Source organism: Peromyscus californicus, unplaced genomic scaffold (assembly GCF_007827085.1).
Source record: "Peromyscus californicus insignis strain IS unplaced genomic scaffold, ASM782708v3 Scaffold_9__1_contigs__length_137607984, whole genome shotgun sequence".
Lineage (NCBI taxonomy): Eukaryota > Metazoa > Chordata > Mammalia > Rodentia > Cricetidae > Peromyscus > Peromyscus californicus.
Genome location: NW_026294617.1, coordinates 35,699,185 through 35,713,131, shown reverse-complemented (window position 1 = coordinate 35,713,131; position 13,947 = coordinate 35,699,185). Strand labels below are relative to the sequence as shown.

General features: G+C 40.9%; 1 protein-coding gene across 3 annotated transcripts in view; it reads left to right on the top strand.

Annotated features, from left to right (window-relative positions):
• The first annotated feature begins 2,331 nt into the window (after nt 1–2,331).
• Nucleotides 2,332–13,947, top strand: part of Nbea (neurobeachin) — a 558,359-nt gene continuing 546,743 nt past the window's right edge. For all 3 annotated transcript variants that reach the window (XM_052730144.1, XM_052730145.1, XM_052730143.1), the window contains exon 1: nt 2,332–2,629. In XM_052730144.1, the coding sequence (XP_052586104.1) occupies nt 2,360–2,629 (270 nt within the window). In that variant the 5' untranslated portion in view covers nt 2,332–2,359. The remainder of the gene's footprint in view (nt 2,630–13,947) is intronic.

Genomic DNA, 13,947 nt, shown 5'->3' with positions numbered 1-13,947 from the left:
GATTGCACAGACAGTTCAAGGGTGATCCAGAGCCCTGTTCACTTTTTACAGGGCAAGGAGCTGACAATCTACAGAACACTTTAATTCGCAAGCTTAAACAATATTTCTGAAACTTAATAAAGTATGCAATAGTGAGCTTTTCCTACTTTACTCTGAGTAGTGGTCATTTTCTTTACCTATTCCTCATCTCTAATAAATAAAATTGAACAAGAAAAAACAAACAAAAAACAAAATGAACACACCTATTGCTTGAGACACAAAACAGAAAATTCAGAGTTCTTAAAGGGATGTTTAGCTATTCATTAAGAAAGGAAAAGGAAAGTTCAGGCTGTCAATGTCTATCAAAGCTCTCATCCAAGATGTCTAGAGTAAAGCAAGAGGTACAACCTACTGATATATATATGTGTGTATATATGTGTGTGTATATATATGATTATATGTGTGGGTGTACACATTGAGATAAAACCTTTTATCCTGGTTTTACATAATTTAAAAGAGAAACAGCATTTTAAATTTGCAAATGAAATAGTTCTCATAGACCTAGATGATGCTTACCTGGGCCAGGCACAAATACCGCAGGGAGTTTGAAAAGTCACAGGAATTCTTAATTGTGACACTAGAAAGTCTTACTTAAGGTTTTGCAAATTTCCTAAGCAGTTTCAATGATGTAAGCATTTTATAATTCCATTGCAATTTTATTTAAATGGACATATCAATTTATCACTTCTTTCAGTTGTTTTTTCATAACTACTTTAACAAGCTCATCAATACAGTGGGAGTTTAGAGTAATAACATTCAACCAAGAACTAATGGTAAGCACAGGTATTAAGGAAGTTTGTCCTATGGTACTTCAGAAATGTTTACCAGATCCTGTATCCTGGGAGTCGACTGAAGGTCCAACAAAACAAGATTAATAAAAAGAAAGATATTATGATGAGTTTGTATATTGACTTTTTTTTTTCCATTTGAGATGACAAAATGATTTGAATGCACATTAGAATTTCTAAGCTTTCTGGTGACTGGCAATATGTCTTTATTGAAAAGGGCACACCTCTTGAAATATTAAAGAAACTATATCCTTGGTGTCGAGGAAGAAATCAGCAGTCATGCTTATTTGGTTTCAATTCATCGCCATCAGAGGTATTAGCATGTGCGTGTTAACGTTTTTAATTAAAGATTTCTCGTGGACTAAGGCTGGTCGTGATGACCCCCTCTATATTTTGATAATTCAAACAAATCTTGTGATCCGCATACGCCTATGGCAAAGGGAGACATCATCACCCGGCATCATACCTGGGGCTCCTTGGGGATTTCTAGCACGGGGTGTTGGGCTCCCCCCCCAGCTCCCGCACCCGCTAGGCTGGGAGGCGAGTTCAAGAGCTCGCTCGGGCCCGGGAGGCTCCCGGGGTGACACGTCCTATTTTTAGCCCACATGCGCAGGTGTCAGCCTCTCCAGCGGGCGGTGGAAAAAGCCCCGCCGCGACATTGCACCTGTCTGCAGACCCCAGCAGCGAGGCGGGGTCGCGGGCCCGCGGAGGGCGAGGAGGGGAAAGGCGGCCCGGAGCAGGTGGCCCGCCACTCCCGGCACGTGGCCCGCGCAGCGAGGCTGAGGAGGACGCCAGGCGGACGCGCAAGCTGTGTCCTTCCCCTCAGGGCTCCTCCCCGCGCACCTGCTCACCTGTCTGTCCGATCCCGGCGCGTGGGGGAGGGACGCGGGGTGAGGGATGCGGAGGAGGAGCGTCGGGAGAAAGAGGGGGTGCAGCGAGGGCTCCGCCCCCCCCCTCCACCGCGGACGCCGCGCGCAGGCGCAGTGGCCGCTACCGCAGGCAGGGGGCGGCAACATGGCGGAGTGAGCGGCGGCGTCGGGGCTTCACAACAACAGCGGCGCCGGTGGCAGCGGCCCGAGCTTCGGGCCCCCGGCGGAGGGCGGAGGACCGTGCGAGCCGAGGCAGCATCCCCGCGGCGGGGTGGGGTGGGGGACCGGGCTGGTGGCCGCGAGCTGAGGAGATCGGCGGGGAGAGCGCCGAGGTGATCTGCGAGGAGATCCGAGAGAGGCGAGCGAGCGCTGAGGCGAACCGTGAGGAGATCTGTGGGAGACAGCTGCGACGGTCCGGGAGGAGAGCCGGGAGGCGACCTCGGAGGCGACCCTGGCGGCGATCCCTTGAGGCGCTCCGCGAGGCGCTCCGTGCGCACGGCCGCCGGGCCCGGCTGAGGCGCGGACGGGAGCGGGCCCGGCGCCGCGGCGCTGGTGGATGCTGGGGCTGCGAGGCGCCGGCCGGGGGGCGGGGGCCGCGGCGGGGATAACGGAACCGGCGGAGGCGGCGCGGCGGCGCGGCGCGGCTCCTCAGCAGCGGGGCGGATGGCGAGCGACAAGCCGGGCCCGGGGCTCGAGGCGCAGCCCGCCGCTCTCCTGGCCGTCGGGGCCGGCGGCAGTGGAGGCGGCGGAGGAGCCATGGGGGAGCCGCGGGGGGCGGCCGGCTCCGGCTCCGGCCCGGTGGTGCTGCCCGCGGGGATGATCAACCCCTCGGTGCCGATCCGCAACATCCGGATGAAATTCGCCGTGCTCATCGGACTCATACAGGTCGGCGAGGTCAGCAACAGGGACATCGTGGAGACCGTGCTCAACCTGGTAAGGGTCCCCGGGCGTCCGCGCCCTGCCACCCCGCGTCCCTCAGCCGCCCGCCCGCCCGCCCGCCCGCTCGCTCGCAGGGCCACCGCGCCACCTCCTTCTTGTCACCCGTGCGATGCCCAACTCAGCCCGGCTTTCTAGCACTTCCGACGAGCGTTCATTTGGGCCTAGACCATGAGTGGAGGGCCCTTGGGTCTTCTGGGACTTTTTCCTCCCAGCCTGTTAATTGTCCATGCTGTGGCTCCGCAGGAGTGACAGTCCGGCCCCTGGGGCATGACACCCCCACCCCTACCCTCCCACCCCACCCCACCCCACCCCCCCGCGCCTCCCGCTCCCGAAATGTGAGAAGCGCACTCTTTCCAACTTGAGCAGCTGAGATGCTGTGTTTTCCAGGGAGGGCAACGAATGATGCAGGTTTTGCATCTTGTCTTGACATTCCGAGGCTGTGATGGAGAGTGTTGTGCCTGTGCTCGCCCCGACCCTCATCTCTAGGCAACCTTCCCCTCTTTGTAATCTCTAGTTATGCTGCTCTCTTAGCCTTTGGGGGGTGGGGGGCACAGAAGGTGTTAAAATGGAAGGGGCACCCGATCATACAGGTTGGTTTCGATGGATGGTTGCCTTCAGAAGCGTGGCTGGTGGATAAAGACCAGAGGGAAAGATTTCAAAGGCAGCCTAGGTTTTGGCTCCTTTCATGGTAAGAGAGTTACTGCAGAACTGTGTATGACTTAATGTTTTGCGCTATCTACAGGGAGTCTAAGCGGTGTTCCTGATGACAGGGAAAGAGATAAAGAGAGGAAAATCCTGAATAGAGCACAATTAAGGATAGATCATGGATTATGCGCTTTGTAAATGCAGTGGTTTGGTTTTTTTTTTTTTGTTTGTTTTATTTTACTATATTTATTCATTTTTTCTGCAGCAAAGCTCTTAAAACAGTTTCCTCTGCAACATCTAGCCTTTGACATTCAGTAAGGTTGGGTTTTGGAAGGCAAGGTGTAAATCAGGAGCAATCAGTTGACCATTGTACTTGGTGTGAAGTCGCAGGCATAAAAAAATGCTTGGCTAGGGGATTTTTACAACACTCATGCAGTCTGAATTTTCAGTGAAGCAATTATTTTTATTTGATGTATTGGAAAATTGAAAGAAAACTGCAGCTATGGCAGCGGTACCCTGAGACACGGATTAGATAATGTCTGTGGTTTATGGACCTTTGAAATTCACAGAAAAGTTGAAGCACTTGTTTTTCCTTTTGCTAGTGTGTCAAGTCAAAGATAGGTTATCTGTCTTTACTTTGCTATATTTATGGCTGCTTGAAAACAAAGCACCTTTTTTTACTTTTGTGTACCCTTCAAATAAATCACCACAAACGTCAGTGTAAGTTTGTAAGGTTTTCATCCCATAGGTATAACTAGTTCCTTTCAAAACACTAATGGGAATATGGTTTTCTTTTTATTTTACCTTGCTTCAAATAGGCCGTTACTTTTATTGCTCCTTTTTTGTTTTTAGAAGATAGGCAACCTCAAGAAATATACTCATGTATTAACTGCTATTCAATTTATGTATATTTAAAGGAACACGCACATTTTAAGTTTTTCCATTTTCTGTAGCCAATAGGATTTTTACTGTAGATGATGTGATTATGGTATTTGTGCGCTTACCTAGTGTATGATTACCTGGTAAGAGGCAATAGGGCTCTCACAGGCTCGAAACTGATTTGAATATGGAACCAGTGTGAACTCAGTAGCCATGCCTGCTGGATCAGTTCTTGACAGATGGGTTCTTTAGATACACAGTAGACTAAAAAAAGGAAGTGAAGTATTACTCTTATGGAAAAAAAGAAATTTAACTCTTCAGTGAAGTGAAATCTACCATACAAGATGCAAACGTTTTTTTCTTTTTATATATTTACTCTTAGCTTACAGGTCTTAGAAATATGTGATACCAAAATCGCATACAGCTCAATTCCTCTGTTTGATTTTTGGAATAGAAATAGTAGGTGTAAATTTTCTTTGCAGAGATTTAAAGAACGCAGTCTAGTTTTAGATGGAAACTTGTGGGGTAAAGAGGAGATGACAAAAGGCACTATTTATTATTATGTTGCTGGCTGTATTGTAGTTCTTGAGTTAGCCATATGAGGTCTAGGGTTTTGAATTGTAGGTTTAAGCTTTATTGTTCAAAAATAGACTTGAAGTTGTGGAATTTTAGATTGATTCTTAAAAATATATTTGGCATCACAATAATTATCAAAGTTTCATTTTTATTTAAGAAGTAAGCACAACCAGTAAAATTCATTTAGAGTACTGAGTGATGTGTTAGAAGTTGGAAACTTTTAATATTTCTAAAATGAATTCTTTTACTTTTGATCTTAAGTTAAATATAAAAGAACAATGTAAGGTGGAAATAGTGAAACATCTCTTACGTTGGCCCATGACAGAAAAGGAAGGAAGGGAACTAATGAAACTGAGTTCTTAACAGTATGCTTGGCATGGTCACCTTTGACAAAGTATTTATTTGTTTTTGTTCTGTTCATTCTTCTTTCTGTATAATGAGAAAATACGAGAATACTCATATTTGGTCTTCAGGTGCTGTTTCACATTTGCCTTACCTGAAAAAATTTGCAAAGCAAAGTTTAAGGATGTAGTAAAATATAGGACTTCACCATAGCTCTGCTTGGAATTTTTCTGCTTTTTATCAAAGGCAGAGGACATTCTTCTACTCAGGGGTTGTAGTGAAGATCACAGTGTAATAAAGTGTATGATGTCATTGTCGGTGCTTGTATTGTGAATCATGGGGTTGTAGGTGACGTAAAACATTCGAATATGGGACAGAGCTATCAGGAACATGATTGAATTAGTTTGAAAATAAGGTTACATGGCGAGTGTGTGGTCAAGGATTTGTCTTGTGGCTCTACCAGTACAGAAACTAGTCTGGAAGCTGGCTTCAGGAGTTTTTTATGTAGCATATAAGAGAGTTTATGTTGAAGAGGTTTTATTGGTTAGCTTTCTCTTGTAAAGCAGGCATACTTAAGTCTATTGTTTCCTTTGTAAACATACTTGACATGTATTTATAGAAAGTTTCTACTTCCTTCAAGTAAATGCTATCTACATACATATTATGTTTTTTCTTTGTTTATAACACGGAAGTTTCTTTTTTAAAAAACGTAAATTTTTAGAAAAGATAAGAGAATTAATTTTAATGAAATAATTACAGTAGTGTTTTTAAATCTGCTTTAGGTAGTATAATTTTTAATTATAATAGTAGAATTCAACTATAGTCATAGATTTGTTTCATGAGTTATTGAATTTGATTTTTTTCATGTGTTTATAGATTATTTTAAATTAATTACTATGAAATGTATCATTATGTCTTTAGTTGTAGGAATGATATTAATCGAACTTCTTAAAAAATGTAAATGGTATAACTATTTAGTGTATTGAAAGATGCAACTAAATCCATGAGGGCATTTAGACTATTAAATTCCTCTTGGTATGTGGATCATGGTAGTTTTGTGAGAAGGGGTATTTTGTTATTTTATTTATTTTTTAACTAAACTATGACCATAACTCTTCTTCCTTGAGAGTCTATTCATTTGCAAGTTGATAATCAGAATAATTTATATTTTTCTGGTGGAGTTTCATAAACCAAATACATATAAATTGAATTTATTAACTTTATACACATAAATTAAGTTTATTAAAAATACAATTATTGATGAAAAAGAGGCCATGAATTTGATGGACAGTGGGAAGGACATATGGAAGGACTTGCAGGGAGGAAATGGGAAGGAGAAATATTGAAATTAAATTACAATGTAAAAAATAAATGACAAAAATGCACAATTGTATTTTAGGTAGACTTGTGGAAGTGTTTAATTGCAATGAAATTACATTTATTTATATTGAAATGATTTCTTGCATATTAATATTGACATATGAGCCTATCTATAGTACCTTACATATTTATTCTTGCTGTTCAGTATGGAAAATTAAATATATAAGTAGTGTAAGTTTGATATCTTAAGAAGCTTAAGGATATATGTATCATATAAAGACATTAAAAGCTGTCATTTAATGATACTAAAGCAGCAAATATGTAGCTTTCTGTGTTCAAGTTTTATAATTTTAAATAAATACTTTATTTATAGCTGTTTTGGGTACCAGTTAGGCCATTAATTGAAAGTGTCCCAAGGCTCTTTCTTGATTCTTGGTATGCATTTTCCAAGCCTAGTCTAACATAGTAGATTTCACAGCCGAGCTCCATTTTGTTTCCCAGGGTAGTGGTATTACAATGATTCAACTGCACTTTTTTGTTTATTTAGAATGTGGTGTATCCACTGCAGATTTTTCACATATTGTGCCTGTACTTGATATATGTACTGCTGGCCTAGCTCTTTTGTACCACATACTAGTCACTCTCTGTATTACAATTATTTATGTGTGTTGTACCTTGTAGCTCTGAACTCCATAATCTTTTACATATTTATTTTTTGTGTTTTTGGCCCTTTCATAGTTAAATGTATTTTGAATGCGCAGGATACTATTAGAAGGCAGTAATAATTAAAACTAGATTTGAAAGCTACCTACTGAATTAGTGGACAGTCTAGCCTAAAAGAGACCTTATTGCAAAACATAAACAAAAATCTGGTAGAGTCTAGATTATAATCCCCCCTCAAATTCATATAAAGTGAATATTTTGCTTATTTCTAAGAATAGAAGTATTTTGGATATGTATATGTTTAGCTATTAGGCTTTATTACATGTGTAAATGTTATTTATAAATTTAAGATTTTTGTTTGTTTGTTTTTTGGCAGGATCTCACAGTGTAGACCTTGCTGGCATAGAACTCAGTACATAGACCAGGCTGGCCTATAGTTCAGAAAGCTCCTCCTGGCTCTGCCTCCTGATTACTGCCTTAAATAATTGTTTTTAACGGACATCATAGGAATAACTAAGAATATGATAAAATCTTTTCATGTTATTTTTATTTTTATTATTAAGAAAGAAAATATAGTCACTAAAGAAGAATTTGAAAAGAAGCATTAGTAAGAGTAGTCACCTTAGCGTATGCTTCTTCTTTTATAATCCTACCTCAGTTTTTCTCTAATGGATCATTCACTTACATGCACCTCCATTCTCGTTGTCTTGTTGAGGTGGGTGGATCCTAGGAAGGGTTGGCTAACACCCATGATTGGTTTAGGTTGAACATTTATCCAAAGGGAGTCACATAGTTGGTGCCATGACTTTTTGGACGCTCCTGGTTAAGACACTGAACAGGTAGAGTCTTTAGTAAATGGCTGCAGTGCCTGCCTTCAAATTTGACCAAGTGTGAATCCAAGAGAGTTGAATGTCTTTGTGATTTAATACCAGTGCCTCTGTGCCTGTCATGATTGGCTGTTTGTCTTAGTTATTTTTAATTGTCAACTTGACGCAGTCTAGAGTCATCTTGAGAATATGACCTTCATTGAGGAATTACCTAGATCAGATTGGGCACAGCTATGGGGCATTGTCTTATTTGATGTAGGAGGGCCCCACCCACTGTGGGTGGCATCCTTCCCTGGGTAGAAGGCCCTGGGCTAGCTAAACGTGGACCTTCAAGGAAGCTAGCAAGTAACATCCCCTCACGGTCTTTGCTTCACAATTCTGCTTCAGTTCCTGCTCTAACTTCCCTCAAGGATGAACTGTAAAATGAAATAAACCCTTTCCTTCCCCAAGTTGTTTTTGGTCTTGGTGTTTAGCAGCAACAGAATGAAACTAGAACATCTTTAATGCTCTTTTAAAATATGTTACTGTTGTTACTAGTTTTGAATCAGTTGAAGTTGGGTTTTTGTCAGTTGTGAATGCAAAGAATTCCCCTGCTTGTACAGAATTACAATTAGTAATTACTAATTCAAATTAGTATTTGAAATGAGACATTGTAAGATACAGAGTTTACAAGCTGAGGTGGAGTGTGAGGCATGAGAGCATTGCCTTCCTTGGTAACTTCTTTTAATGATTATAAAGAAGCTGTTTAAATTGTCACTGTGTTACCTTGCCCATGCAACTATTTAGGCTGGAATTTAGGGATGGTGGAGTCTTCTTGGGTAACCTTTGGGACCCCCTTATAATGTCTTATACTAGAACAGCTTGCTTTGTTCTAAGCTTGCATGCCTGAAAGGAAAAGAATATGTAGTTTTTTCAAGTAAGAGAGGTCTCTTCTGCAGTAGCTACCATGTAAGATGGAAAAGCATTAAGATATCAAGAACTTTGTAGGGCAGAAAGCCGTTATGTTTACCTTATGCTAAATTGATAAGAATAAAGGCAGAAGTTTAAATGAAAAAAGTTCCGTTTTAAGCTTCAGCCAGATACCTCATCCAGTGTACTCCCAGCTTCCAGACCCAAGTCAAAGTGAATCCAGTCTAAAGAGCTTTAAGCTAGGATGCAGCCAGGATGGTAGAGTTGCTGGGCCACCTCAGCCTTAGTGTTTGTTTATTGTGCTGCAGGGAGGATCCTAAGGTGAGGGCTAAGGCTAAGGCCTACTTCTGTAAGACCGAAACTTAAAAGCTGAACCTAAATTGCTGTCCTGTATCTCAGCAAGACCTATTGACTGAAGTACATGACTAAAAGTTCAGTAAGGTTTTAGGGAAACTGTACTTCCAGAAAATACTCAGCTCGATCAAAAAGCCCATGTTCTTCTTCTTTCTTTTTTGCCAGTCAAGTCTTTATTATTCATGTTTCTGTTAGAACACAGCTGCACATAAAAGCAAACTTTAATGTCATAGTAGTAGCTGAAATTGTATCTGATGAAACAGTAGAAACCAGCCCAGGATGACTTATGGAGCAGAAATAATTGGCCATTCACACAGGAAAGAGCAATTGAAGAAAATACTCTATTTTCAATTTTTTTTAATTTAGATACAATATCCAGAAGCTGAATGAGTTATATTCTAATGATTATACGTGTTTTCCTTTGATTGAAAATAGACTTTTTTTTCTCACATAGTATATCCTGAGTATGGTTTCCCCTCCCTTTACTTCTCCGAGTTCCTCCTCCCCTCCCCTCCCATTCCGATCCATTTCCTTTCTGTCTCTTATTAGAAAACAAATGAGCTTCTAAGGGATAATATTAAAATAAAATATAATAAGATAAAACAAAAATGAACACACTGGCATTGGACAAAACAAACAAGCAGAAGGAAGTGATCCCAAGAGAAGGCACAAGAAACAGAGACCCACTCATTCCCACACTCAGGAGTCCCACAAAAAACACTAACTGGAGGCCATAATATATACTCAGAGGACCTCGTGCAGACCCATGCAGACCTTGTTTGTGCATTCTGCCTTAGTCGATGTGAGTTCATATGAGCTTTCCTCATGTTGATTTGGAGGGCCTTGTTTTCTAGGTGTTCTTTATCCCTTCTGGCTCTCGCACTCTGCCTTCTCTTCTTCAGGGTTCCCTGAACCCCGAGGGGAGGGATTTGATGGAGACATCCTTTTAGGGTTCCAAAGTCTCTCACTCTGCATAATATCTGGCTGTGGGTCTCTGTATTTGTTCCATCTGCTTCAGGTGAAGCTTCTCTGATGATGGCTGTGCAAGGTCATGATCTATGAGTACAGCATAATTATCATTAGCAATCATTTATTGCTACTTAAAAAAAAAAGAACATTAGTATTTGGTTTTCCCGTAGGTCCCTGGGATATCTAGTGCCAGGTTCTTGGTCATCTAAGAAGTGTCCAGTGTGGGTTCCATCTTGTGGAGTGGGCCTTATGTCAAATTAGATATTGGTTGGTTACTCTCACAAGCTTTGTGCCATCATCACCCCAGCATACCTTGCAGGTAGGATGCCATTGTCCATCCAAAGATTTGTAGCTGGATTGGTGTTTATGTTTCTCCTTTGGTAGCCTACAGAATATCTCCCTGTACCAAAGATGCTAGGACATAGGGGTAAAGGCTCCATGTAGGCACCAGTTCCACTTCTCTGTGTTCAGTGATTTCTGTAGGTGTTGTCTTCAGCAGTGGGGCCTTAGTATCAGTTTGTAGAGAGCAACCTGTGGTCTTGAAAACAGACTGTGTTTTGGGAGATTCCCATGGAATCCCTTTGACCAGCAACTCAATTAGATGTAACCAAGTCCCTGAACTGGAAGCTTCATTTGGTAACAAGAGATGACCAGTTGGAGCTCTGTCTCCCTCCCCATTATTTTCAATACCATTTAGATTGCATATATATATAATATATATATATCATATATATATCACATATATATTCATATATATATATATGACTCGTCTACTGTATTTGGTTTCTATATTACTCCACAAATGGCCCTTAATTTTGGCTATCTCTTCCTGTATTCCCTCCCTTGTCCTCCTCTTTCCTCCTGTTCTAGCCACTGCCATCCATTTATAACTATCTATATTCCCCTTTCCTAACAATATCTGTTCTCCCTAGTTCCTTAATCTATATCTAACCTCTGTGGTTCTATGGATTATGGTTATCATTGACTTAACAGCAAATGTCCACATATAAGCAAATTCTCTTCTTGGTTTGGGATACCTAGCTTGGGATGATTTTTTTTCTTTTTTTTTCTTTTTTTTTTTTTTTGGTTTTTCGAGACAGGGTTTCTCTGTGTAGCTTTGCGCCTTTCCTGGAACTCACTTGGTAGTCCAGGCTGGCCTCGAACTCACAGAGATCCGCCTGGCTCTGCCTCCCGAGTGCTGGGATTAAAGGCGTGCGCCACCACCGCCCGGCCGATTTTTTTTTTCTAATTCCATCTATTTACCTGAAAATTTCATGATTACATTTTACTAACAGCTAAGTAATACTCCATTGCGGAAATGTACCACATTTTCTTTATTCATTCTTTTGTTGAGGTACAACTAGGTTGGTTCTGATTTCTGATGAATTGGAGCAGCAATGAACATGATTGAACAAGTGCTTCTGTGATAGCATGAAGTGTCCTTTGGGTATATGCCCAAGAGTGGTACAGTTGGATCTTGAGGTAGAACGGTTCCCATCTTCCTGAGGAAGACCACCACACTGACTTTCGTAGTGGCTGCACGCTTGCACTCCCACCAGAAGTGGATAGTGTTCCTCCTATTTCCACATCCTTGCCAGCATGAGCTGTCACTTGTGTTAATGATCTTAGCTATTCTGACAGGTGTAAGATGAAATCTCAAAGTTGTTTTGATTTGTACTTCTCTGATGGCTAAGAATGTTAAACGTAGTATTTCTCAGCCGTTTGAGTTTCCTCTATTGAGAATTTTCTCTTTGTACCCCATTTTTTCAATTGGATTATTTGTTTTCTTGATATCTAGCTTTTGAATTCTTTATATATTTTTGGATATTAGCCCTCTATTGAATGTGGAGTTGATAAAAATCCTTTCCTATTTTATAGGCTGCTTTGCCCAAATAATAATGCATGTTGCCTTACAGAAGCTTTTCTGTTTCATGAGGTCCCATTTATTAATTGTTGATCTTAGTGCCTGTGCTAATGATGTTCTGTTCAGGAAGTCGTTTCCTGCGCCATTGAGTTCAAGGCTATTCTACACTTTCTCTTCTGTCAGGTTCAGTGTATGTGGTTTTATGATAAGGTCTTTGATCCATTTGCGATTGAGTTTTTCAGGGTGATTAAGTGTGGGTCTATTTGCATTCTTATGTAGCCATCCAGTTTGACCAGAAACATTTGTTGAAGATTTTTTTTTTCCCAGTGTATATTTCTGGCCTCTTTATAAAAAATCAGATGTTCATAGATGTGTGGGATTTATGTTGGGGTCTTCAATTCGGTTCCATTGATAAATGTGTTTGTTTTTGTGCTAAGACCATGCTGTTTTTTATAACTAACACTCTGTAGCACAACTTGAAGTTGTGTATGGTGATACCTCTTGTAGTTCTTTTATCATTCAGGATTAACTGTCCAGAGTTTTTTAGGCACTTCTCATTCTAAGCCTCTTGAGACATCTCAAAGAAGTGGGATGCCTGAGCAGTAGATCTGCTAGATGGAAAATCTCCTAGGGAAGATAATGGAAAAGTGAGAGAATGAATAGGTACTTCCAAAATTAGCTACTTGAAGAATTCCATTTGCCATGATGTGGAATTATGGCCATGATACACTTAAAATTAGGGTCCATGATTTACTTTACAATCTGTTTGATTAAATGACAGTAATCATGTTGTGTGTGTGTGTGTGTGTGTGTGTGTGTGTGTGTGTGTGTGTGTGTGTGTGTGTGTGTGTGTGTGTAGCTTGAGTTTTCCTGCCTGGCCCACAGTCACTCAAACCTGACCAAGTAAACACAGAGACTTATATTGGTTACAAACTGTATGGCCGTGGCAGGCTTCTTGCTAACTGTTCTTACAGCTTGAATTAATCCATTTCCATTAATCTATACCTTGCCACATGGCTCATGGCTTACCGGCATCTTTACATGTTGTTTCTCATCATGGCGGCTGGCAGTGTCTCTCTGACTCAGCCTTTCACTTTCCAGCTCTATTCTCCTCCTTGTCCCACCTATACTTCCTGCCTGGCCACGGGCCAATCAGTGATTTATTTATTGACCAATCAGCAACACATTTGACATACAGACCATCCCACAGCATGTGTGTGTGTGTGTGTGTGTGTGTGTGTGTGTGTGTGTGTGTGTGTATGTGTGTGTTTAACTATTGCTTATTAGTTATATGGAGGATATTTGAATTTACTATGTAGCTATATTGTCAGGTTATGAAGTTACTACTAAGAAGGATGTATGATTTTAGGTGACCAAGAATAATGCTTGTATACTAAAAATTAGACTGAGTGCAGTAACTTGGCATTATGATTTTTAAAATTTATTTTCACCTGATGATGGTAAGGTGGTTAGTAATTTTCTGTTTTAGGTAAAGACAATACAAATACTGGTATTAAAAAGATCTATCATCTATGGGCAGTGGTGGTACATGCCTTTAATCCCAGCATTCTGGAGGCAGAGGCAGGTGAATCTCCATGAGGTTGAGGTCAGTTTGTTCTGCAGATTGAGTTCTACACAGAGAAACCCTGTCTAAAAAAAAAAAAAAAAAGGTCTGACTATCTATCTATCTATCTATCTATCTATCTATCTATCTATCTATCTATCTATCTATCAATCTACCTATCATCTATCTACCTATCTAATGTTTGTCTGTCTTGTCTTTTTTGCTGTTAACAGTTTAAGATTTTCTGATGTTCATTTGAGGAATCATATTTTCTCATTTTTATAGTTTGGAGTTTTCTTGGACCACACACAAAAACTGAAATTGGTTCATTAGAAACAGATACTGTTTATGAAATGTAGCTGTACTTTTTAGATAGTTTGATAATGTATTGCAGATATTT